At 41.0% G+C, this 26439-nt stretch overlaps 1 protein-coding gene across 4 annotated transcripts in view; it reads right to left on the bottom strand.

Moving 5' to 3' along the window:
* The window catches only part of TTLL11 (tubulin tyrosine ligase like 11), a 121931-nt gene that overhangs the window by 61787 nt on the left and 33705 nt on the right, over positions 1-26439 (bottom strand). For all 4 annotated transcript variants that reach the window (XM_054007460.1, XM_054007461.1, XM_054007462.1 and 1 more), the window contains 3 exons: positions 25726-26301; positions 23593-23688; positions 22950-23068 (listed from right to left, as the gene is read on the bottom strand). In XM_054007460.1, coding sequence (XP_053863435.1) covers positions 22950-23068; positions 23593-23688; positions 25726-26301 — 791 coding nt within the window. The remainder of the gene's footprint in view (positions 1-22949; positions 23069-23592; positions 23689-25725; positions 26302-26439) is intronic.

Genomic DNA, 26439 nt, shown 5'->3' with positions numbered 1-26439 from the left:
CCGTCCAAATACCAAATAAAGTGTCTTGGGGTAATGTCTACAGTTTGGAGCTATCATTTCCTCAAGCCTATAAACATCTTATTACCTTAAAAATACACCAGAAAACACTGATTTGCGAGAAGGACCTTGATATTAAATTGGGAGTCTAAGCAGTAGCTTGTTCTTAGCAATCAAACAAATTGAGGGCCATTAATTTTTTTCTTTTCAAGTAGCAGTACTTGTACACTGAGAGTCAGGCCAGTTCTCCCTCCTTGCAGACAAGTTGGTTACGATAACTGTCTATTGAACGCATTGTGCTCTCTGTATGTGTGTATATATATCTCCTCAATATATGTTCCATTCTATATGCATCCGAAGAAGTGGGCTGTAGTCCACGAAAGCTTATGCTCTAATAAATTTGTTAGTCTCTAAGGTGCCACAAGTACTCCTGTTCTTCTTTTTGCGGATACAGACTAACACGGCTGCTACTCTGAAACCTGTCATTGTGGCAAAGAGGATTACCTTGACTGGGAGGAAAGGATGGCAACCCTAGAATAACGTTTTCATTTAAAGCGATTCTTCCAGATCCAGATTCAAAACCATACATGCAATTCCAGCATCCCACTAACAGGTGTATAAAACAAGAAGCACTACACATAAATGAGTCAAAAGTATCTGTTGTATGGTTTTTACAGGTCAGGGACTTGAATTTAAAATTGTCCTTCCCTAACCCTTGTATTAGTAGGAGTAACAACTTCCACTGGAGGTGTCCATCTGTAAAATTAATTTGCATTCCCAAAGGCGAATTAAGATACTCCTTAATTCATCTTCTTAAAGAAACTTTATCCAGCCATAATTCTGTTTCCTAATTCCCCTTCCATTTCTGTGGGCCCTTAAATTTGTTTCACCTTCCTCGTCCACATTCTTCTCTAAAAGACATCACTTTATAGCTTAGAGTAGGTGATGGTTTAGAGGGTGTTGAGTTTCTCATCTCTCTATCAGTATTCTCTTGAGATGGAAAAAGGTCTTATATCAACTTTTGATGTCTGACTTCGGAGATTCTTGGTTGGAAATACATAATTTAAGTAAGAAAAATCATTGTGTAAGAGACTTAATATCTCAGCAGTTTCCTGGTGTAGTCCTCTACACTTACATTCAGATCTTCTAAGTGTCAAATGGAATTTTTCCAGTGGTCCCAAAAATCTTTAGCCTGATTTTGAACTCTCTTCATTCACAAAGAACCCAAAATGTTATAACATAACCAATTAGATTACAGGTCAAATGTCAGTGGGAACAAAGCTTTGAATCTCATAAGTCACTAAAAGATTTCTCACTTTCTCAAAGGATGGTGAAAGAATTCATGGTTGCAAGTGGAGGTCAGCAAAATTAAGGTTATGCAATTGCCTATGGATCACTACAAGATCCTTACCATTAAGAACATAAGAATGGCCCTACTGGGTCAGACCAAAGGTCCCTCTAGCCCAGTATCCTGTCTTCTGACAGTGGCCAATGCCAGATGCCCCAGAGGGAATGAACAGAACAGGTAATCATCAAGTGATCCATCCCCTGTCGTCCATTCCTGGCTTCTGGCAAACAGAGGCTAGGGACACCATTCCTACCCATCCTGGCTAATAGCCACTGATGGACCAATCCTCCATGAATTTATCTAGTTCTTTTTTGAACCCTGTTATGGTCTTGGCCTTCACAACATCCTCTAGCAAGGAGTTCCACAAGTTGACTGTGCATTGTGTGAAGAAATACTTCCTTTTATTTGTTTTAAACCTGCTGCCTATTATTTTCATTTGGTGATCCCTTGTGTTATGAGAAGTAGTAAACAACACCTCCTTATCTGCTTTCTCTACACCAGTCACGATTTTACAGATCTCAATCATATCTCCCCTTAGCCATCTCTTTTCCAAGCTGAAAAGTCCCAGTCTTATTAATCTCTCCTCATATGGAAGCCGTTCCATACCCCAAATCATTTTTGTTGCCCTTTTCTGAACCTTTTCCAATTCCAATATATCTTTTTTCAGATGGGGCGACCACGGTATTGAAGGTGTGGGCGTACCATGGATTTATAGATAGGCAACATAATATTTTCTGTCCTATTATCTATCACTTCCTTAATTATTCCCAACTTTCTGTTCGCTTTTTTGACTGCCCCTGCACATTGAGTGGATGTTTTCAGAGAACTATCCACAATGACTCCAAGATCTCTTTCTTGAGTGGTAACAGCTAATTTAGACCCCATCATTTTATATGTATAGTTGGGATTATGCTTTCCAATGTGCATTACTTTGCATTTATCAACATTGAATTTCATCTGCCATTTTGTTGTCCAGTCACCCAGTTTTGAGAGATCCTTTTGTAGCTCTTTGCAGTCTGCCTGGGTCTTTTAGTAATTCTGTATCATCTGCAAATTTTGCCACCTCACTCTTTACCCCTTTTTCCAGATTGTTGCTCATCTCAGAAGCTCTGAAGCATGACAAATCAGCCTGTTTCAAGATTATTCAGAAATATCTTAAAATCGTTAAGAAAAAATGCCTCTATTTCTATTGAAATTCCCAACAACAGCAGAGCTGAGCTGACTTTTAAGATGTCTAGGGCCTTTCCTGAGACATGCAACTGAGCGAACTTACTACATGCTGTAACTGGAGAGAGGGACTATCAGTTACTTCCAGTCAGTCATGAAAAAGATGGAGTGCTCTTTGCTGAGAACTAACAATATCAAAGAATTGATGTTTACATGTTTCAGAACTGTAAATTAATGGCTTACATCAAAAGAAATGAAAACACATAAATGAACAGTGTTTTTCTTATAACTACATGGGGCAATTATAAAATCATTAATCTCACTCCATAATTCACAACTCTACCAAGAGTGAAAAATTACTTTCTACCATAATTCACATTCTTAAACCTGATATCGTATTACATTACAAATAACTAATTCTAAGAACACATTTGTATATACAAAAAAAATTGCTGTGGGAATCACGCACATAATCTATATCCATCCATTAATTTATTCCATATTATTCTAATATTTAATAAGGTAATATCACATAGGCCTATTTCACAGAAATTATTTGTAGCCCTTATTACCATGGAAGGTGATGTATCTGAGCCAGCACCTAGCTGATCTATTCATTATAACTTTGTCCAGATTGCAGCAGTCATATTTTTAAAATAAGTATGTTTCTGGACTGTGTCATTCTTGAGGGGACAGAAAGTACAAGCTGCAATTCCATAGCCACATTAAGAGTTTTCAAAGCTATTTGCATACCAACAAGCTAGGTCAAAGGCCATACAGACTGTCTCACTCTGCACCCCCATCGAAGTCAGTGTGAATTTTAGGTGAACAAGAAATGCAGAGACAAGCTTTAAGATCTGGTAGGGTTGAGGCCAAAAGGTAAAACATGGCACCCTTTTACAATACAGAATCCTTCTTCTTTTGGTCAAAGGCAATATGCTTTCAAATAATTATTTCTAGCAAACCTTAGCATGAATATCAAAGGAGGCCTCTGATACTCGGTAAATATAGGGATCTTATCTGAAATAGTGGAAAAAGACCACAAAGGCTTAAAATGCGGGGATGGAGGGAAACAGAATTTGCAGCTACTGTCACTGCATTACAGGGCCATTGCAATGAGTGATGGGAAAAATCCATCAGATCGGAGCCGCTGGGGCCAGGGGTGCTCGACCGGCGCCGCTCGGCCAGAACAAGGGACCGGTGCCCCGGGGCCCGAGCCGGGCCAGCCTGGAGCCGCTGCGGCCGGCCGGGCCGGAGGTGCTCGGCCGGGGCCGGGCCAACCGCCCTGGGGCCTGAGCTGGGCCAGAGCCGCTGGGGTCGGGGCCAGCGCACTTGGCCGGAACCGGAGCCGCTGGGGCCGGGGCCGGGCCGGCGCGCTCGGCCGGAACTGGGGCCGGTGGCCCGGGGCCCGAACCGGGCCGAGCCGGAGCCGCTGGGGCCGGCCAGGACCGGACTGGGCCGTGTTGCGCCTCCCCGGAGCCCTCCTCCTCGCATCCCCCCACCCCAGCTTACCTGCTACTGCCCGCCTGCCCCTGCTTCTTTTCAGACTTCCCGCGAAGATCTGATTCGCGGGAAGCAGGGGAGGGGGAGGAGCAGGGGGGCGGAGCATTCAGGGGACGGGAGGAGGGGGAAGACAGCTGCGGGGCCCGGGGCGTGCTAAGGCTGCAGGGGATGGGGGAAACCGAGAAGGGGCTTTGGCTGCCGAGCAGCGTCGCTTTTCGATCTATAAATAGCCGACCGGGGGGAAATCCCAGACATTTTTAGAAATCCCCCCTGGACGGCTATTTATAGATCGAAAAGCCGGACATGTCCGGGGAAATCCGGACATATGGTAGCCCTAACATACTACACACACACAAATTACACTAAAAGAACATTAAGGTTGTTAAGTCAATCACTCAATAGTTAGGAAATGCCAGGTTGCCTATGCAAACTTCATTCATCCCCCTTGTGAGCATTCATTAAGATACAGTCTTTAATTACATTATCATTTCCAGGGAAAGTCCCACTCAGCCCCAGGCTAGAGCATGCACAGTGTAGAGGAAATCTTCAGGGAATTTACCTGTGCAGAGCTCAAAGCAAGTCTCTACTGAGCATGTGTGAACTGCAATTTTTCATAAGCTTAGAACTTGCCCAAATTTGGGCAGATTTTCATGAGGATGCCAAAAGGCATATTCCTGACACAAACGCCACCTCCTTGCCAAATTTCAAGTCCCTGCCCCAAAGCATGGAGGCACTTGAATTCCTTAAAGAAAAAGCTGTCAGAATTTTTTAACATGAGCAAAACAATTTATGTTTTCCTAGTCTCATTCTTGGAAACAGCTGAATTGTTTGGCTGAAATTTTCAAAAAGAAATGATGCCTGAGGTGCACTCCTGGCACGGAAAATTTCAGTCTGATTAAAGTTTGGCAAAAAGTTATAAGCAACTGAAAACAGCATCTTATGATGGGAAGTATTGGCAACCTTCGTATTAGGTGGAGCCACCAGCCCTGCCTATAACATTATATAATGTTCCTAGGTTGAGAGTCTGGAAACCAACTTTCAACCAAGAACACATTTTATGGTGGAAGTTTATAATGGGAATTGTGGCAGACCCTTAAGCAATAACAGAACTACCTACCAAGGAGTATAATGGACCGTCCAGATTCTCATCTAGTGTAAATCAGTGTAAATGAAGGGAGTAAGAGTCAAGGAAGCTAAATCCATTTACATCAGCTGAAATCTGACCCAAAGAAACTGAATAATCAGCCTAGAGCTGACTGCAGAATCTAAGATTCATGTCAGTGCAGGAACCTTTGGGAGGGAATGGAAAGGAGAAGTAAAGAACTACCAACCTGAGAGAGATGGCAAGATTAAATTTATTGACACACTGGGGTAAATCTTGCTCACTTTACTCACTTGAGTAATGCCGTGCTAAAGGATGGCAGTACGCCAACTTGTGTGAGTAAAGCAAGCAGGCTTTGGTCCATACGCCAATACTGGATGTCCCAAGACATAAGAAAATATGTATCATTAATTGCAAATGCTGCAGCCTTTTTATGCTGAAAACTAAGGAGTAAATTATGCCAGAACCTGAAAAGAAAGACACAGTATTATCTCTTAAAAATGTATGAAATTAAAAAAAATAAAATAAAAAACGAGCAGCTCCCCAACACCGAAAACATCTGTTCATTTTTCTTCTCCTTTCGGGCACCAGACAGGCCGTGATTAATACATTATGGCTGAGAAAGAGATGAGATGGTATTTGCAGAATGTGAGCCAAGGCATGATTTTTTTTTCTATAGAAGGGACAAAGTACATTTTAATCAAATCAATTTCACAGGCAGAAAGTTACTTTCCTAACTGGCTCCTCAGTGACACTTCAGATTCCTTATAGGGTTCACACACTGGGCCCTGTTTTAAACTGATATAACTCCACTGCCTTCACTGGGTTTCAAAACTGTGTCCAGTTTGTCTAGATGTTAATACAAGTTTTAAATCTTCAGCGTTAGTCCAAATTAACACTGTATGGCAAAATGAATTAATACTTCGTGGTAGGACGCCTAGGCTATTGAGGGCATGTCTACACAGCAGCCGGGAGGTCCGATTCCCAGCACGGGAGACAGTGTCGCACTAGCTCAGCTCTATCTAGTGCACTAAAAATAACAGCGTAGACATTGCTGCATGCGTGTAGCTCAGGCTAGTCCCCTGAGCCGAAGCCCGACCAGTCCCCAAGGTCCAAGCTTGCGTGGCCAGCCGGAGCCGCCAGCTGTGCAGCGATGTCCACGCTGCTATTTTCAGCGCACTAGCTCGAGCTGGGTTAGCATGAATCTGGCTACCCAGGCTGGGAATCACATCTCCCAGCTGCAGTACAGACATACCCTGAGGCCGAGAGGCCAGGAAGAAGCAGAGCCACACCGAAAATAAATTAGACATTAAGCCCTTGTTAAATCCAGTAACGTTAACCCCTCTCAGCTTGGAAAGATGCCAGCCTTGAGGTAGCACACCAAGAGTCCGGAATGCTGGAGTTAGACATTTCTCCCGTGGTTTAAATGTCGAAGCCTTCCTTAGTGTGAAAGGAAGATCCACCAGCCTTACGAGTACCCCAATTTTGCCGTCTCAGTCCAGTAAAGCACGTGTGCACGTGTGTAAGTGCGTGGATGAATCATGGCCTAAATGGTTACTTTTCTTTCATCACATCCAGGGTAAGAAAGCAAATATCACACGTTCAAATTCGTGATTGTACTTCGTTTAAATTCCCATTTCTTTCAGTGGAAGTTTGCAATCAGTGAGGGCTGAGGCCCTGATTCAGAAAACCATCCCTATTCAGCAAAACACTTGAGCATATGCTGAAGTGCTTTGTTGTACTGAGGCCTCTAAAGATGGCAGGGTTGAGCCCATAATGCTGCAAAGCTGGGCAAAGTCAATATTTCTTTATACTGAACTCAAAATGATTATTACCGTTTTGAGAAAAATCCATATGCAATCACAGGACTGTGAAATAAATCCTTTGCATCAGTTAATGATTTCTAAAATGAAAACCAGCTTTAAATGAAAACTATTGGTAGCTTAATTATAAAGACTCTGTAATAGGCTACAATATAATGACTGTCTGTGTAAAAGGAGACATAGCCAATCTGCAACTTTGGCACTTATGATCTTAAATACATTGGTATTTAATATTCAACTCATACCATGTCCTTGCTTTCCAATGCATGTTTGGCAGCAGAAAACGAGCAGCTCATCTTGGTCTGGTTCAACAGAAGTTGGCGCAAGAGTTCATGGAAAACTGGTATCAACACTTTACTTATGGCCTCAGACGCTAAACACCATCCAATACTGCAAACCCTTACTGTCTAGCTTATTATCATGAGGACAGAAATCAACAGGACTGCTTATGCTACTGAGTGCTACACCTAGTTGTAAGAGTTTCCAAGATAGGATCATAAACCAGGGCACAATATTTGACTTGTTTGTATCTCAGTTCACTGTATGCAAAGAGCCATGCTCTGCCCTCATTTATATCCCTGCAGCCCCCCTGACTTTTTATGCTGCTTAGGATGGCTGTTCTCCATTGTCTCCCAGCTTCTTTGACACACCACCATTTTCTGCACAGAGCCCTAGGTTACAGAGAATGTTTGTAGCTGGATTACAAGAGACTGAAGGGGTGGGAGGGAGGAATATGAGCACCTTTCCTGCCTATACGGTATAGCCCATAGTTTTGTTCCCGTTGCAGAATCACAGGGTGGGAAGGGGAAGCCAAACAACTTAATAATGATCAACTTAAAATCTAATAATATGTAAATAGCTATGATTTAATTTTATTTTTCTGATACAGCAGGATGACTGACCTGTTTACACTGTAGGGAAACATGTTTAATTCTGAACAGGTTATATTCTCTAGTTCATTTTCAAAAGCAGAAACTTTTAGTAAGAGAATGAAAAGTAAAAAGAAAGGAAAACAGATGCTAATAAAAATGTAATTAAATTAGCTGCTTCTCAAAACATTATAATTCAACTCTAATTGGACAAACAGGTCTCCCTTCCCAATCTGATCATATAAAAACAGACCGAGGTTAGCACTAGAACTAGGGGCACTGCAGCATACCAATTACTGCAAACGTATGGTACATTTTGGGGCCAATTAATTGCACAATGCTGAAAACGAAACCTTTTAAAATTCTGCAACTCTCATCAATTCTTGTCCATTAAATTTTTTAAATGAACTGGGCCTGTCATTGTCTTGCTTGCGTGGTATGTTCTAAGCGCTTCCAGCTGTCCCTCAACGTGGGGTCATTTCAGAGATTCAAAATAAAACTGAATTCACTCTCTGTCTAGATGCAGGAGTTAATGTAGTGACTTTAAAAATCAGAAATAAATGTTCAGAACACTGCATATGAATGGATGTACACAGAAAACCTTGAAGAAAAGTGGATCATGGATAGCAGAAGTCTTATGCAGTGGTGAGAATTAAGACCGACAGTCATAATCCTAAATGAATCTGTTGTCGAGCTTGCGGCAATTTAGTGCAACATTTGTGTGAGTCTGAGTGACATTTCATTAGACCCCTGACTTCCTAAATAAAGAACAGTCAAAATGAGAATGAAATTGTGAAAACAACCTCACTGCATTTTGTGTGGATAACTTTGAGGAGAAACCCTGTGTTTTATTGTAATGTCAAGATGAAAATGTGCTCAGAATGGTGCTTAAGGTACCGATTTAAGGTGTTGTAAAAATACGTAATGATTACAGGAACGGTGTGCAGTAACTATAGAGCACAAAAGGAGTGGATATAAGGTGCAAATGATCAGTAGCTACTGCTAAGATGGCAAAATGAAAATATGCCTGGGAAGGGTTAGTAGATATCGTTGAGGACAACAGAAGAATGCATAGTCTCACCTTATACTTTCCTTTTTGAAAAATTTTAAGTTTTACTGCAAAACTACTAACACTGTTATTAAAAATTATGAATTACTATCTACATTATAGTAGCACCAAAACTGAGATTGGGCCCCATTCTGCTAGGCACAGTATATAGAGAGGGAGAGGCAATCTCTACCCTGAAAAATTTACAATGTAACCAGACAAGAGAAAGGGTGGAAAGCATTATTATCCCCACCACATACATGTAGAACTGAGGCACAGAGAAATTAAATGATTTGGCCAACATCACATAGGAAGCCTGTGAGAGAGATGGAAATTTAACTTGCATCTCCTGAGTCCAGTCCAATGTCTTAGTCACAAAACCATTCTTTCTCTTTTAAAATTATCTATGATGGTTTGATAGAGGAAAGTATTTATGTGGATTATTGAATATATCAATACCAGGGATATAATTTATTTATTTCTGAAGACTTAAATCTATTACTGTCCAGATGTATCTAACTGAACTGTAAATTTTTGTCCATTAAAACATGACAGATTAAATGTGAGCTAAATTCCTTTAATAAATAAAACAATCCATATCTCTATTAGCAGATCTCTTCTTCTCCACATTACATTTGGTTCCAGGGCACATACAAATTATTTGCTGTACTTTTTAATTGAAGACTACAGTACTTGTTGTAGTAGCCTTTTCCCTTTTCTAAGCTATTGTAAAACAACCCCCTACCACCATGCCCACCACCAGCATCGTCTGTTCTTCCTCCATTTCACAAATTCTTAAACTTGGAAACGTTCATTATAATGGAACTATTTTAAGTCTGTAATTAATCAATGGAAGCCCAGACAAAAAACTCTTGAGACTGAAGGAGGAATAAGAATGGAGAAGCAATACTGGAGAAAGATGGTACCCAGGCATCTACTAGATTTGCTTCACACAGTTTTAAACACAGTAATTCAGGATTGTACTGCTCAGGCATTAATTGATATAATTTTTAAGTTACCCATCACCCTAGTCTCTGTACAGTACAGAAAGACAAGGTAACAGATTTAACCGTTTTGCTTCAAGACACTTGAGACAAAGGGTCACTTATGAATGTTCCTCTCCATATGGCTAACTCAGAAGCTGACTGAATGGCTAAAGGAAACAGAGAAGGAATGATACTGAAGTTGGCAGATTGACTGATGAAGGGAAAAAACAAACCATGTAGGGAGGAGAAAGGGTCTGCTCAGTGTACCCTAGAAAGCATATGCCAGAGAGCTCCTGAACAGAAAACTGGGTCACATTTAGATGCATGTAGGAAAACAATAAGACATTAAAATTAAAGGGCTTAGAGAGTCCAATGTCAAAAGAGTAATGTGGATGTGCTTTGTCCAGTTCAAAGCAGAAATATGGCTTGGAATGGAGAACTGGAGGGTAGAAGTTACTTGAGAAGCACTTGAGTAGCTAGAAACTTGACTAGACTTATAAAGAAGTACAAGAGAACAAAGATTTCTGTAAAAAACAACGAGGAGTCCGGTGGCACCTTAAAGAGTAACAGATTTATTTGGGCATAAGCTTTCGGCTTCTGCTTCAGCCCCAGGTGACAGGGCTCAGGGCCCCGGTCCCCATGCTTCAGCCCCTTGCAGTGGGACTTCATATTTTCTGCCCTGGGCCCCAGCAAGTCTAATACTGGTCCTGCTTGGTGGACCCCCTGAAACTTGCTTGCATCCCCCCAGGGGGCCCCGGACCCTTGGTTGAAAACCACTGTGCTAAAGGTTCTAAACAGAATATAGACAATATGACTCTTTAATTGCTTCCAGTACCATAGCTAAGAATATGAGTTCTGAAAGTAGAAAAGGGGAATCTAACATCAGCAACAAAAATGCCAAAATTTTCTGAGTGGTAAAAGAAGAACAGAAGAATGAATGATAATGTAGTAAATGGATAGTAACAATAAGAAAAAGGAAGTAGCAGCTAAGTATGTATGGCTGCAAAGGTGAGCACAGTGCAAAGCAAGGATTGCACAAGGACATGAAGCAATGCACTTATCTATCAGGAATTGTCTTGATGAGCTACAAAACCACCCTTGAGGAAACTCACATGTAGTGGAATGTGAAAGAGCATGCTCCTGTATAGTTCTATAACTCCTGACCTTCATGGACGCAGAAGAACCAAAGGATGAAAATTCAATGGTCTGTTGTAGTAAAGCAGGCTGGCTATCGAGCAGCACAGTATTCAATGGCCATCAACTCACAGAATAGTACAGAATTTTATAACAGGGCACTTACACTAAGTATTAGCTGAAGAGATGAGCAACATGGAAAACCAAACTGAGATGGACTGAATCTGAGGGTGGAGGGAGTCAGAATGCAGCATATGGAAGCAAAGTCTTTTTTGATCTATAACATAGTTTTACTTCAGCAGTGTTTGTCTAATGCAGCAACAAGCCAGGACAGGGTATAACGTAATGGGTGTAGGGATTATTTCTGTGACCTTCAGTGATGAAGTCTTATCCACTGAACTATTGGGAGCTAGTGCAAATCTATGACATCAAAGGCACAGCTGCTCAGAATGTAACTTCAGACAATCAATCCAAATCTCTTGTTAGGTCAATGCAACTACTGTATAGCTCTTCCTTTATTAAGCTGGGTGCATGCCGGTAACTTGCTTGAAACAATTTGTCTCTGATAATGGGCCCAAAATATACAATTTATGCCAGAAAAGCTTTTTTTGTGTACGGCATGCAAACTCAGCCCTTTCTCCAGTTAATGAAGAAGCAAAAAAACTGAAAAGAAATGTACCAACATTGGTTTAATTTTGTATCATGCTACACTGTAAATAGGCCAATTAATAGTAGCAAAATAATAATATACCTTTTACAATTTTCATTTCTTTAACTCAGCAACACACCAGAATTAATGCCATTACTTTATCTGTCAAAAACTGATGTTCGAATATTATAATTAAAGATAAATCAAACTATGGTATAGATGTAAGCTAACCTAGAGTTTAATTTTGAGAACTCTTATAAACATATCAGGAAGTCTTAAACCTCCCCCTTAAATCATACTGAATATTTAAAGATCTGCCAATTAGCATAATAAGCTCCCATAAGATGGATCCTAACATCAGGACTTCTACTTTCTGAACACTAGGTTAATTCACACTGTGTTGCTCCAGTTCTAATGGAATCACACCAGCACAGAAATGAAATAACGCAGTGGTGAATCAGGCCCATTATTTTTTAATTTATGCCTTTACTTCCCTATTTAACATTGATCCAAAACATTAAATTTGTATTACCTCTATTTTTTAATTCCAGCACAACACTAGGGTCTAACAGGAGGTACTAGCACACCAGGATATCACACTACACGCTCAAGGGGATTTTAGTTTTAAATTATCTCAGCTGTATACAGTGACTGCTAATTTTCTCTCTCTTATTTCATTCCATTGTGTTCACAGCATGGTTTTCATATCCTGGCCAGTTCCCTAACTGTAAAATCCATTTATACTGGCAGGGTTATTTTCTTTGGAGATGAGGTGGAGTATTCCTTGAAGGGAGAAAAACTAATTATTAACAGGAGTTAAAAAAAAAAAAACAGCTCAGGCAGCAGTAAAGAGTAGCTTGTTGGCTTTATGAAACCTGTAGTAGAGGAGTTCAATCTTCAACAAACAGTGCTGTATGTAGGAATAGAGAGAATGCCTTTAAGTAGTGGGTTTGACTGAGTGACCCTGCAAGCCAAGTATACAAAACCACAAACCAGATCTGTGCCACAGATTTTGGTCTACATAAGATTCTGCTACACCAGTCCCGTTGTAGACTGATTCACTGGCTACTATTGTAATGGTTCTAGAAGATGTGGTCTGCTAGACGGGGAGGACAGAGGAACATGTCAAGAGCACAAATGAAAAACTGGAGGTTGCAGCTAAAAGAGCAGACGGGGGTTCTAGAGCATACAAGTAAAGTTAAAGCCAGATGTGGCCTGAGAGAACCAGGATATGAATATCAGACTTGTGCACTTGGTTCATGGCCTCTCTGTGGAAAAATAACTTAGCATTCAAATGAAAATGAAAATTAAGCAATGTGCACTTGTCTAAGGTTATACCGTCTCAGACAAGTACAGCTGTTCTTATAGCTCGACAGCAGCGCATTTGTTTGTGCATGCTGGAGGCCTGTGCTGTATTTCCACTAATGACTTCTCCCCATAAATTAATTTATTGAGTGTGCATCTTGTGATGTCTGTACAGAGATTTGTGACAGCTTCCAGTTGTGTAGATGTAAAAACAGTTACATTTTAGAAAGTTGGCTGCTGTGATAACAGCACAGGTTTTAAATTAATTCAGTTTCCACTTTCCTTCCTGACTGGTAGATTGTCCTCTGAAGAAGCTACAGAAATGACTACAGAAATCCAGCAGTACTTATTGGAATGGACAAAATGCATCCTTTGGTGACAAAAGCCAACATGTTTAAATGAATCTTTAAAAATGAAAGAGGAGGTGAGTTCGGCAGTGAGATGAGTAAGTTTACAAGCATTTCACCTCTGAAGGCCTTAGCTTAAATTAGGAATAAATGAGAATGGGCTGTGAGAATTTCTGCTTAGTCCCTTTTTACGAACATCACAAAATCACAACATAATCCAACTTCCTCTGCACTGGAGAAGTCTAGGACTAGAAGAGGAAGTGTTGCATGTCAGGATTCAAGGCTCTCAGAGTTGGGGGAGAACTCTGACTGGAATCACAGGAACTGCAGTAGGTCAGGCTTTGTGTGCACTGGAATAACAGGAGAGGAAAAACTGCCAGTTCAGATTCAGATGCACTAGCAGTGGTGTTGATTGGGAAAGTTTAAGATCCTACCCCTCACACACACACCATGCCTGCCTCCAGGCAGTGTTATGCCTTTATTTTTGTGAGCACCAAAAAGACTCCAAAATAAAATATATGGAAAGGAATACACTGGCAATTGTAAAGATAAAATCACTGCAGGCAATCATTCAGTTACTTGCATAAGCAGACACTAATGGTTCTAGAAGAAACTAAAATAAACAAATTTACAACTGAATTGCAGAACAAATAAGGTCACAGAGTTTCTCATCGGTGAGAGCTGTAAAAACAGTATTCTATCATCACCTTCTCCACACATTTATGCACTGAGACTCTGATCTATTAAACCTGCCCAGGTCACTCTTGTCACAGGCCCCATGATTGAAACAGGTCCAGCTCCTCAGTGCCAGAGCTGGTGCTCTCAGCTGAGCCAATTAAAGGGGTGGACCTGCAGCTGGGCTATAAAGGGTCACAGGAGAGGGAGTTCAGTGACAGCAGGGCTAGAAGGGGAACAGCAGAGTGGAGCTGCAGGGAGAGAGGCCTCCTTGAAGAAGGGAACTGGGGTTGGGTAAGAAGACTCAGCTGAACGTTGTTTTTTTTTCTTCTTTGGAAGACGGCAAAGAAGGTGGGCCCAACCTAGCATCTTCTCCAGCTGCTCAGGCAACCAGAAGGGACAGTACCTCAGGGAGGAGAGGCTGGGCCCGGCTTAAGGCTGAGTGGAAGGTTCGGCTTTGTGGTTGCTTTTTGGAAATTTGTGTTAATAAAGAAACTAGACCCCAAGAATGGCTGTGATTGAATAATCAAAACTGTGTGGAGTTTTGTTTAAGGATCCCAGAAGAAGGAGAAAAAAGAAGCAGGGTATCTCTGACCAGGAGGGGGCATCGGGTGGTGGCCATCCTGTTATAATCATAATCTCAGAAATATGTACAATGAGATAAATCAGTAGTCAATGGCAAGAATGATTGATTTTATTTTCATAAATATTTAGAGACACCGTTACACAATCCATATTTCTGTATTCTCTTTAAACAGGACTTGGGAGCATTGGGGAAGCGAAGGTTGTGAAACTGACTAAAAAGCATCTGAAAAATAAACCAAACGCAGCAGTCTAGGTGATTTTGCATTTTTTTTAAAATGTAAATGCAAATACCAGAGGCCTATCTGATTCTCAGCATCTAGGTATTAGCAGCAATAGTAAGAAATGGGACCATGTAGTAGGAAGGTTCACAGCTCTCTTATAATGGCTTTACAGCTCAGCTGGCAGAATTAGACCAATCACTGGCAGAGAATAGGAGCAAGAACATAAGAACGGCCATACTGGGTCAGATCAAAGGTCCGTCTAGCCCAGTATCCTGTCTTCCACCAGTGGCCAATGCCAGGTCCCCCAGAGGGAATGAACAGAACAGGTAATCATCAAGTGATCCACCCCGTCGCCCATTCCCAGCTTCTGGCAAACAGAAGCTAGGGACACCATCCTTGCTCATCCTGGCTAATAGCCATTGATGGACCAATCCTCCATGAACTTATCTAGTTCTTTTTTTTAACCCTGTTATAGTCTTGGCCTTCACAACATCCTCTGGCAAGGAGTTCCACAGGTTGACTGTGCATTGTGTGAAAAAATACTTTCTTTTGTTTGTTTTAAACCGGCTGCTATTAATTTCATTTGATGACCCCTAGTTCTTGTGTTATGAGAAGGAGTAAATAACAACACTTCCTTATTTACTTTCTCCACACCAGTCATGATTTTGTAGACCAAGAATATTTCATTCTTTCATACTCATCACTGCAGAATATCATGGTCTCCCCAACCCACAGCCCACTATTTTTGCCCCATATCAGCAGAAGTTGCCAGAGTGAGGCAGGTGTGTGACCTTTCCACTGGAAAAAAAGAAAACCAATTACTAGTTTTCTTATTTTTCTGTGCAGGAGTCTCTGCAAGTACTTAACTGAAGTGTCCTTCCTAGCTACACAGTTAAAATAAACCCTGATACAAATTGAAATTACAGTTGGTCTCTCAGAACAGTGTGGTATCAACTAATGCTTGCACACTAATCTTGTAAAAATTTGTGGACCTTCCTGAACAGAAGAATAGTTAGTTAATCTAGGGTTACCATACGTCCTCTTTTTCCCGGACACGTCCGGCTTTTTGGCACTCAAACCCCCGTCTGGGGGACATGTCCGGGAAAATGCCGCCCAGGCACTTCCCCTCCCGCGGCGGCTCTGCTCCTCCCCTGACTCTTTGGCTCTGTTTAAGAGCCGAGCTGCCCGAGCGCTATGGGCTTCAGGCAGCCCCCTTGCCTCCGGACCCCAGCTGCCGGCTGGGCAATTCCCCTCCCGGGCTTCGGCGGCGCAGGGTCCAGAGGCATGGGGGCTGCCCGAAGCTGGTAGCGCTGGGGCAGCTCGGCTCTTGAACAGAGCCGAAGAGTCAGGGGAGGAGCAGAGCCTCCAGCCACGGCGACTCTGCTCCTCCCTGACTCTTCGGCTCTGTTTAAGAGCCGAGCGCTACCAGCTTCGGGCAGCCCCCATGCCTCCGGACCCTGTGCCGCCGGAGCCCAGGAGGGGAAGTGCCCTGCTGGGGGCGCAGGGTCCGGAGGCAAGGGGGCTGCCCGAAGCCCAAGCGCTACCGGCTTCACGGTTTGCCGGGCAGCCTCCAGATTCTGCGCCCCCGGCTGGGCGCTTCCCCTCCCGGGCTCCAGCTGCGCTGGGGAAGCGCGGGCCGGGGGCGCAGGGTCTGGGGGCTGCCCGGCAAACCGTGAAGCCGGTAGCGCTGGGGCAGCCCTTTCTGCGTGGCTGGGAGTGGGAGGGAGGAGGGGGCGGAGTCAGGGCGGGGAAGGGGTGGAGTTGGGGCAGGGCTGGGTGGGGAAATGGGCGGGGCCAGGGCCTGTGGAGGGTCCTCTTTTTTTATTGGTTAGATATGGTAACCCTAGTTAATCTCATCTGTCACTTGATAGAGCCACATAGCCAAAGAGTGGGAACTGAGCATACAGCACCAGGTATCTTGCAAGAAAGTAAATCAACCACAATAACACAAATAAATTTCAAAGCTGAACTCAAAACTGAAAAGCCCTGGAGTTATCTGTTCTGTCAATGAGCACTTAAGAAGCAATACAGATGAACAGTACAACAGCAAGATCACACCAGTTAATGAACACCTGTTTTTGCAAACATGATGAACTGATCATTTTTGTAAAAGCCATAGATTCAATTCCACTTGGTTTGTAAAATGTTTCTTTTCTGTTATCACTGGGGACTTCAGTGCAGAATAAAAGGCGTATATTACTTGTGGATTTGCACCTCCATCTTTTTTATTAGGTGAGAAGCAGGTATTAGTCCATGACCAACTGATATCTTTAGCAATAATAAATATAAAATATTTGTGAAAATGCACTGCTAAATACCCATGTCCTGGTACATTTTGCATGTTTTCTATGTCAGAAGTAGAGAATGCTTAGAATATATCTTGAGCCACGTAGGAAACATTCAGCTTATTCCAAGATAAACATGTAAATCCAAATGATCATAATGGGACCCATAATAAGCACCAAGATTTAAACAATAACTATAACAATGGGTTACTATAACTGCAACTATTTTCTGAAAAACAATTCTCTTATTTTCTCCAGGCTAATTAGCATTAATAAGCCAAGACTCAAATATTTCCTTTCGGCACAACAGGGAAGCAAATCATCAGTGCTGGAAGGAAGAAGCTAAGATAATATGAATGATTTTCAAAATATACTTAGAGCATACACACTCTAAATGATATACATGGCTACCAATTAAACACCAGTCAAACTATCTGCATCTGGGGGGGAGGGATAGCTCAGTGGTTTAAGCATTGGCCTGCTAAACCCAGGGTTGTGAGTTCAATCCTTGAGGGGGCCACTTGGGGATCTGGGGCAAAATCAGTACTTGGTCCTGCTAAGGAAGGCAGGGGGCTGGACTCGATGACCTTTCAAGGTCCCTTCCAGTTCTAGGAGATGGGATATCTCCATTATATTATATTTATCTAACATCCAGTTGTGAATATGCAGAGTGTGCTATCCACATTTAAGTTTAAGTCTGCTAAGGAATACACTCTCCTCCTTAAATCCAAAACTTTTCTGAAGAGGAATAAATTGATTACAGTTAAGAAATGGCTATTAACCATTTTAATTTAAATCCTTTATTATTGCTACTACAAATGCTTAAAATTAGGTACCAAAAAAGAAAAAGTTTTGCGAAACCTTTTGAAACAGATTTTCAATTGGAGGCACAATCTAAACAATGATTTGCTTCAGTGATTATCTTAATTAAACTGCTGTTTACGTGAGCAAAGTTGATTTATTTCAGTATTGCTTAGCATCATTACACCATCCATTTAATTGTGCAAATTTCCTTTAGATCAAATCACACACTCCACCTCAAAAAGTTATGAAATGCCTGTGAACCACAAAGAGCAAACTCAGAGCAAATGTATCTGTAGGAAACGTTGTAATATAGTAGGACGTGTTTTACAACACAAGCTATAAAAGACTAATACTATATCACAAGGCTATCGGTCTAGACGATGCCTCTATAAGCTAAGCAGGACATGCGTCTTTTTATTTTACAATCAATGCCCCATTCATCTTGATAAGAAAATACACACATGATCTGATGGTAGAATACTGGCTATTAATGGTGCTGAGATGAAGGTTTTCAGCATATCTTAAGTTTGGCAACAAAATAACTACAGTTGCTGGTTAATAAATGAAACCTGGAAAAAACACTACTTTATAATGTAGTTCTGAAATCGGAAGTGCATAAAGGTTCAAATCAGAAATTAGGAGGACAGTGCATTTATTGTTGGCCATTCATTCCAAGTTTTCAATAATGTTATTCAACAGATTTGTCAAGAGTTCCAAATACAGGCTCTCCAAGGAACAAACTTGGTCCCAAGTTATTGGGCTTGATGCCAAAATTACTGAGCAAAATTCTATGGCTGATGTTCTGCAGCAGATCAGACCAGATGATCATAATGGTCCTTTCAAGCCTTAATATCTATGAAAAAAATACTACAGCACAAAATTAAACTCACTGGATAGTGGCTTCGTTAATGTTTTATTTATTTCCTTTTACTGACTGTGAGTGAACCTCCAGTTCTGAATTAAGAATGCCTAAAGAAAGGAGAATTAGTCCTGGAGAAGAAAGCTACACAAGAAGAAAACCTGAATTTTGGCTCGTGGGAATTTATTTGATAATGTCTAAAAAGAGGATTTTTCTGTAGCCTTTAACAATGCATTTTTTTTCAGTTGGACCCTTTTTTAAAAAGGAGGAGAGCAAAAAGGAAACAAGCAATGAAAACATGTGTTTGGTTAGCTGCCTTTTGCTTTAGCTCTCATAAGAGTGATACTAGTCTCTTATCTGTAAACTACTGAGCAAAAAAACTGCATATACTGGCTAGAGTTATAGGGTATGTTGTAGGAAACTTCCCAGATAAACCTAATGGAGTTGGCTCTGAATTCCCTCTGCGGGATACGGAGAGGTTTTGTCTCCAGGCAAGAGGCATAGAGTCCCAAACCTGAAGAGATTGGGGATTCAAAGGAGATAGGAAGTTCCAACCTTGTAGATTCTGCACCCTCAGACCAGTATACCTCTCTCGCCCAATCAGATCTCTCTCAGGAAATTTTGCTATGATTGGTTCCTCTGCAGGCAACTGGCCCTTAACAAAGAATACAGACACAAGGAGGAAGTTAATGCAGCAAAGAAGAGCATTAACTTGTACAAGGTTATCTGCCAGTGCTAGGCAGGAACATACTGCAGACAGTGGGAATCTCATGCCTCCTTTCCAGCTCAGGACATACCTCAAAAATACTCCTATCAACATGGTTTTGATATGAATGAAGGGGCTTCCATGGGCTTAGGGGAAGGAAGGGAGAATGCCATGTTGGTTCTGCTCTTCCCTCCCACTCTGTTTTGCCCCTGTGTACCTCACATCATTGGGCAGCAAAGGACCTCTCTCAATACTACACGAAAAGAACTCTATTTCTCTATTATTCAGTATGCTACAGAGCTCCCGATCATGCAAACAAACACTTATGCATATACACCTCTACCCCGATATAACGCGACCAGATATAACATGAATTCTGATATAATGCGGTAAAGCAGTGCTCCGGGGGGGAGGAGGAGGGGGAGAGGGGCTGCGCACTCTAGCGGATCAAAGCAAGTTCGATATAACGTGGTTTCACCTATAACGCGGTAAGATTTTTGACTCCCGAGGACAGTGTTATATGAGGGTAGAGGTGTACTTAATTGTAAGTACTGGTGTCCCATTGAAATCAATGGGGCTACTTTGAGCCATAAAAATTAGACAGATGCATAAGTATTTGCAGGGTCAGGGCTAACACTGTAAAGGGCTAGAATACTAAGCAAATGCCAAATTCAGTACACATAGCAAATACATAGTCCACAGATGCATTTAGTGGTCCTCATTGAGCTGGTCTGTATCGCTGTAAATTTTCAATTACGTCTTATTGGCATTGCCAAAATAATTATTGGCTCTTAGTGGATCTGAAGGCTCTGAATGTTGTTGGAGAAAATCAGATGTACAGCATAATAAATGCACTGCTTTGATTTTGCTTAACTCGCACTTTCGACGTAATATATCACTTCATAGGGGGAAAAAAAAATCAAAGCTCCATAAAGAGTAAAAACTAAAGAAAAAAATTTAACTACAGAATATATATGACCTATTAATTTTGCCTGATAATGAAGTGTTTTTGGATGATTTCTAAAACTCACTTTCATTTTGATGCTTCATTTATTTTAATCTAGGATATAATTAGAGGGAAATCAAATTCATCCCCAAAGCAGAATAGTCACCTGTCTAAGATGCCATTCATTTGCAGCTTGCCATTTCTTTCTAAATTTTTTCCCCCATGTGTTCAAACTGAGTGTTACATACACTGCCAAATTTTATTTAAATCAATGTCCATTAACAACGTATCACTAAAAATAAAGTGGAGGATGTTTGATGCATGGCTGGTTTTCAAAACATGACTTCCTTATGTTATTTTTCTGGTCTTAATGGGCCTGATTCAGTTATAACCATACAGCCAATAAGAACTGGAATAGCAATATTACAATGGATGCATATAATATTTTGCTTAGTCCTCTGCGTCTTTGGCTGGTTTAGCTATAATCTTTAAACGGGACCCTTACAAAGAAGGAATGTGTGTGGAAAGGGGAAACAGAGGCACATTTTAACACTCATTGAAATCCAACTGAAACAGGTGAGAGAAGAGAGGCACAAAATGAAAACGCTTTAAAACATTTTCTAAGAAAACAACCCAGAGGTAGTTGGTGCTTGAGTCCTATCACGCTAAAGTTCTGCACCAGCCCAATGTTGTTACACTAGTATAAAATTGGTACAGGATAATAGAATCCGGCCCTTGAACCTTTGCATATAGTGAAGTTTGCACTACGGCCCACATCAACCACCTTAAAGTCCCCTGAAGGTTTTGAGTACAATTCAGTTCCACCTTTAATTGTCTACCCATTCCCCATTAGGCAACTGATTTTTTTCCGGACATACGAGCACATGACTCCAAAAGCTTTTGTAGACTTTAAACAAAATTAACCCTTGTTGCACATTTTCAGTGAGGGTCAACCCTTGAGTGACTCCTCCTGGAAGAGACACTCTGGCAGGTGCAGACCATCGTCAGTACATGAGTCGGTATTTACAAAGAGGAGGAATAAATCGTATCTTGATGCAAGGAGAGCTGTCGCACCTGAATTGCGATCTAGCCAGATGAAAATATAACACATACTAAGAACGCAGCTCAGACATGGGAAAAACCTCCCTGAGAAGCAATGAACAAGACAGTCTTGTGCTGATGATACCAAGATACCCAGTAACAAGATCATCTGTAACCAGATTATCTTGAGAAAAGCTATGTCACTGATGAATTCATGCTGTGATGAGACAGTGGTTTATCTCATCACAGGATAATCCTATTATAACTTATTTTGCAGAGAAAACATGCCATAAAAGATGCTCAATGGGTGAGCATTCCAAGCACATACTGGAGTGCTTCACTAACTTCCTTATTTGTTACCATATGCTGCACCTTGCATCCCATACTTAAATATAGTTAATGAATGCATCGGATAAAGGCTGAATAAATATAAAGGAGACATAGCTTAATTACAGGACTAGAGAATAAGATCCATTTTGCAGTTCTCAGTGTTGAAGTTCTCTTACTAAGGGTTACAATTAAATATAGTTAAGATCAGAGAATGATTGCTAGGTAATCAGGCAGCATGTATACTGGCTGCTGCAACAAATAAATTAAAAACACTGCATTTGAAAAAATGTAGCTGATTTTGTCAAAAATCATGCCTTGAGTGCATGCTCCTTAGCAAGCAGAAGATAAAACTTTCCAACTGTATATAAAAAAACCCTACATATACACAATTCTACTTTTCCTGCTCTTTCTTTCAATACAAGGATAGCAAAATTGTCCTTGAACTCATCATAGAATACGAATAACCAATTTAAGCTTTCTGCTAAGTGACAAGAGAAGAAAGGCAGACATTTTAGAGACAGACTCATAGGGAAAGGCTCCTTAGTGAAACACCATTTCCCCCTTCTTGGCTGCAAGAGATTGTTTAAAAACAAGGTGTTTCATTAAAACAGAAAGCATTTCTGCTTTCTCTTCTTCATCTTGTCCCACCACTGTCACTTCTGTGCAGGCTGTATTACTGTTCCTCCAATGTAAGTCCCATTCCCAGATCAGCTCCAACTTTAAAACAGTAACTATTACTAGTTACTGACTATTTGTGCTTTAGAATGATTGTTTCCTTGTTCGGTGGCAATAAACATAATGTTTACATGCAATTTCTACCTATTTCAGCTCAGATGGGGGCAAGTCATTCCTCAGCAGAGCTCTGTGTGACTTTCAAAACAAACGAATATACAAATCTGCATTTCCAGACTTTGTGAGTCAAAAATGATGCTTGAGAACCAAAACTTATAAGACAATAAGCATGGATTACTAGTTCATTGGCACTAAATGTTGGATCCAGTTATTAGAATAAAAGTGCTCAAAAACTATTAGGATGAGTATGCAATAAGGGGTTATGCACTGGTAGTTAGAGCTGGTCTCACTAGATCACATTGTAGTTCTTTAGAAAAGCATGAACAATTCTGAAAGGAAGGTTTTAAAACCCAAAAGCTTTTTAGGATTACTTTTAGGATTATTGGTGGGCACTACTGACAAACAGAAGTCAAGTCAATAAACTTACTGATTATCTTTTTTCTTCTTTTTGTACGGGTCCATTAGACGAAGGGTATCTCTGATGACAGCTACTTTTATTTCTTCATCAACGGGGCTTGGGACATTTTCAAACACTCCTGGAGAAAGCTTTAATTTGTAAAGGATACAATTATTCAGTGTAGAACTGCTGCTTATTTATTACATAGCTGCTCAAGTCTTATTCCTATCCCTTAGGTCATAAATACACAATGCCAGAGCATAGAACACTACAGTAAAGATCTGTAATGATCTGTTAACATATGCAAAATGATACTAGGGAAATTTTAGTCAAGTCACCTAAATACATTGAAAAAAAGATCTTCACCATCAATGTTACCAGTTATATACACAAACATGAAAAATGGTTAATATTCACCCAAATATAATTAACTCAACTGCCAGGATGTTGAATAAGAGCATTTCTGACAAAGATGATGGAGAGCTTTCACAATTCCAATAAGTCATGTTTCAAGAGCATCAGATTAGCAATGATTGCAAAGCCAAATATTACAAAAAGCCTTACAGGTTTCATATTAGCCGACAGCTTCCATCTTTCAAAAACGCAAAAAGACCAAAAAAACCAACCCCTAAACAATTACATTCTAATATCATGTCAGGCTGGAAGGTCTTACCTCTTGCTCATGTTCTATTCTCATGCTGGGGTTTGCATTTACTTCAAGTAACACAGGCTTCAAATTTTTCATTAGGAGAATGTCAAATCCTAAAATCTGTGCATAAACGCAACACAACATTACTTTCACTCGCTGCGATTTCTTTTAGAGAATTGCACATATCATTACATAGACAAGTTATCCATCTAACTAAAGGAACTTCTCTCCCAATCTACCCATGGAACTGGAGAGCTCAACAGGATTATCTAAATTCTTCGTTTTCCCCCCATCGTTGGGGAAGCACTTCCCCAGAGTAGGGACATGCAAAATTCCATTCCCACAAAACATTTTAATCATCATCTTTTAAACCTCTTCCTTCATGAACAGACTGTTATGCCATCATGTTGTAATAAGAAGGGGAATGGTTAAAGTATTTAAGTGGGATTCAGGAGATCTGGGTTAAGTTCTTAGTTCTGCCACAGTCATCCTGCATGGCTTTAGGCAAATCATTTAAGTTCTTCATGTCTCACTTCCCCACCTATACAACAAAGCAAATATTTCCTGTCTCCTGCACTTTATCTGCCTGGTCTGTTTAGACTGTAAATTCTTTGGGACAGGGACTGTCTCTTCCTATGTGTTTGTATGGCATTTAGTGCAATGGGGCCTTGAGTTCTACCAGGATTTCCTTGGTGTGGTCATCTTTCCTTGCTGAGCCCTCTGAGTCTTCTCTGTAGCATACCAAACACAGTGTCTGCTCAGCCTGCAAAAGTCCTGCTGAAGACACTACATGCTTGCCTTCAGCCAGTTAATGCAATTGTGAGATTTTTGCAGATCTTGTTTAAAGAAAAGTGACCATCCTTTCCTCCAATTTCTCCAATTCATTCCAGTATCTTAGCTCTACACTCAACCTGCCATTCCTCACAAAAAACGAAGTTTGATTTCACAAAACCTCTTTTACTAGGACAGTTTTTTTCCTCAGCCGATCTGGTGGTTTGTACAGTGCACTGCAGCATGGACTTCTCCCTTCCTGAGGCTTCTAGCACACTATAGAGGCCATTAGGGTAGGCGAAAACCCACCACTCTCCTGCAGTGGAAACCAATTTACTGTGGACTCGTCTAGTTGTTGTGTGTGGCCAGAATACAGATTTGCCACTACTTACAGGCTCTTTGTTGTGGAGAGAGAAATAAAAAACGTCTGAAGTGTAGTAATCAGTAGAGCATTTTATTGTAGATTTAGACACTAATTGGTAAATTGCTGCTTCAGTGGTCATCTACACTTTAATGATAGAGTTGTTAATATAATCATAGCCTGTCACGGTTTTCTGGTGAGACCTGCCTGAATTACAGTTCTGCAAAGGTCATTTGTGATGCTGGACATTTCATGACTCATCTTTCTTCCTGTCCTCTCTTACAAAAAACCCCCAGAAAAAATACCACACGGATGGAGGAAATTTTTCCTGGTTTAGTGAGTTGGTTCATAGTACACATAAACCATTTAAACTGACTGGGCCAGTTAGAAACCACAATGTGACAGACCACCTAACTTATCAAAGTGGCAATAATCTGAACTGGTCTTTTATGTGGAGAATACAGATGGCCATCCAGATGCCAACATTTGGAAGGTAGAGGTAAAAGGGAATGAGAGGGACGGTAGGGGATTTGGAAATGTGCTAAGTGCTCAGCATTTCCCTTATGTACTGCCAGTGGCGACCTTCATCACGCTATTTATACTACACTCATCACTATCTGAGCATCTATGATTATTATGATTTGGAGTTTTCAACATTGCCATCTGGAAGCTTCAAAGGGAAGTGTTTGGATGTGATTGAAAACCCACAGAAACTATGAGGATGTGTTTAAGGGTGATTGTAAGGTGGCTTCAGTGACACTGATGAGGGTCTGCAAGCCAAAAAATGTGGTGAAGAGAAAATAAATTGTGAACTTGCACAGGACATTGCCCAGTTTTCAAATACTATCCCCACTAGTGATCAACAAAAAGAAAAGAGAAAACTTTTGGGGAAATGAATTAAACATACAAGCTTAATCTATGCATAAAAAAATAACTTCACTCCAATATTGTTACAGGAAGGGCTCTAGCAATGATGAGGTTATATTTCAGGGAGCGCACCCCTTACATAAAAATTCCTGACCTACCTGGAAGCAAGTTGGCCCAGGCTTTCCAGCTGGTATATCAGATTGGTAATAAACTTTCAGCTCTGGAGTCAGTGCAATAACAGTCTTAATCACCAATGAAATTATATCCGACCACAGTTTCTTGATGTCAACCCCTTTGGAAGACAGTCTGTAGAGAACGCTTGAAAAAGTCCTTTTGCTGCCGGTGTTTACATTGTCAGAATGGATGAAGTTCCCACTGTGAATATTCAGTGAATAGTTGGTTAAGTGCATAAATACCTGGTGCAAGTTTTTCAGGGTGGGTTCTTGATACGGCTCTGTACAAAATCTAGAGAGTCCATCTTTGGCTATATAAATCTCTAATGGTTCTAAAGATTTCAGTAAGACATATAGACGAATATCAAATTTCAGTTTGTCAATCAGCAGCGGTTTGCTGATATATTCCTGGACTACAGCTGGCCGGCTCTGTAGATTTCCTGCTAGTCTAATGTCGCTGGGGTCTTTAATGAGGTAGATTCCATCCCCTTGACACCCACCATCAGGTTTCACAATGAAAGTGGGCTTCCAGGGTGGATCGCTCTCTTTCATCATGCGAACCTAGAAGGAAAGAAGGATCATTAGATCAAAGAAGGACATGAATACAGGGAAAACACCTTGCTTATTTCTGAAGGAAAAGCTTTAATGCTACGACAACATGTGAAAGGAAATTCCATGTACAAGTAAAATACACAGCAT

Source organism: Malaclemys terrapin, chromosome 17 (genome assembly GCF_027887155.1).
Source record: "Malaclemys terrapin pileata isolate rMalTer1 chromosome 17, rMalTer1.hap1, whole genome shotgun sequence".
NCBI classification, from domain to species: Eukaryota; Metazoa; Chordata; order Testudines; family Emydidae; genus Malaclemys; species Malaclemys terrapin.
The sequence above is the reverse complement of the archived record's forward strand: the minus strand, read 5'-3'. Positions and strand labels throughout refer to the sequence as shown.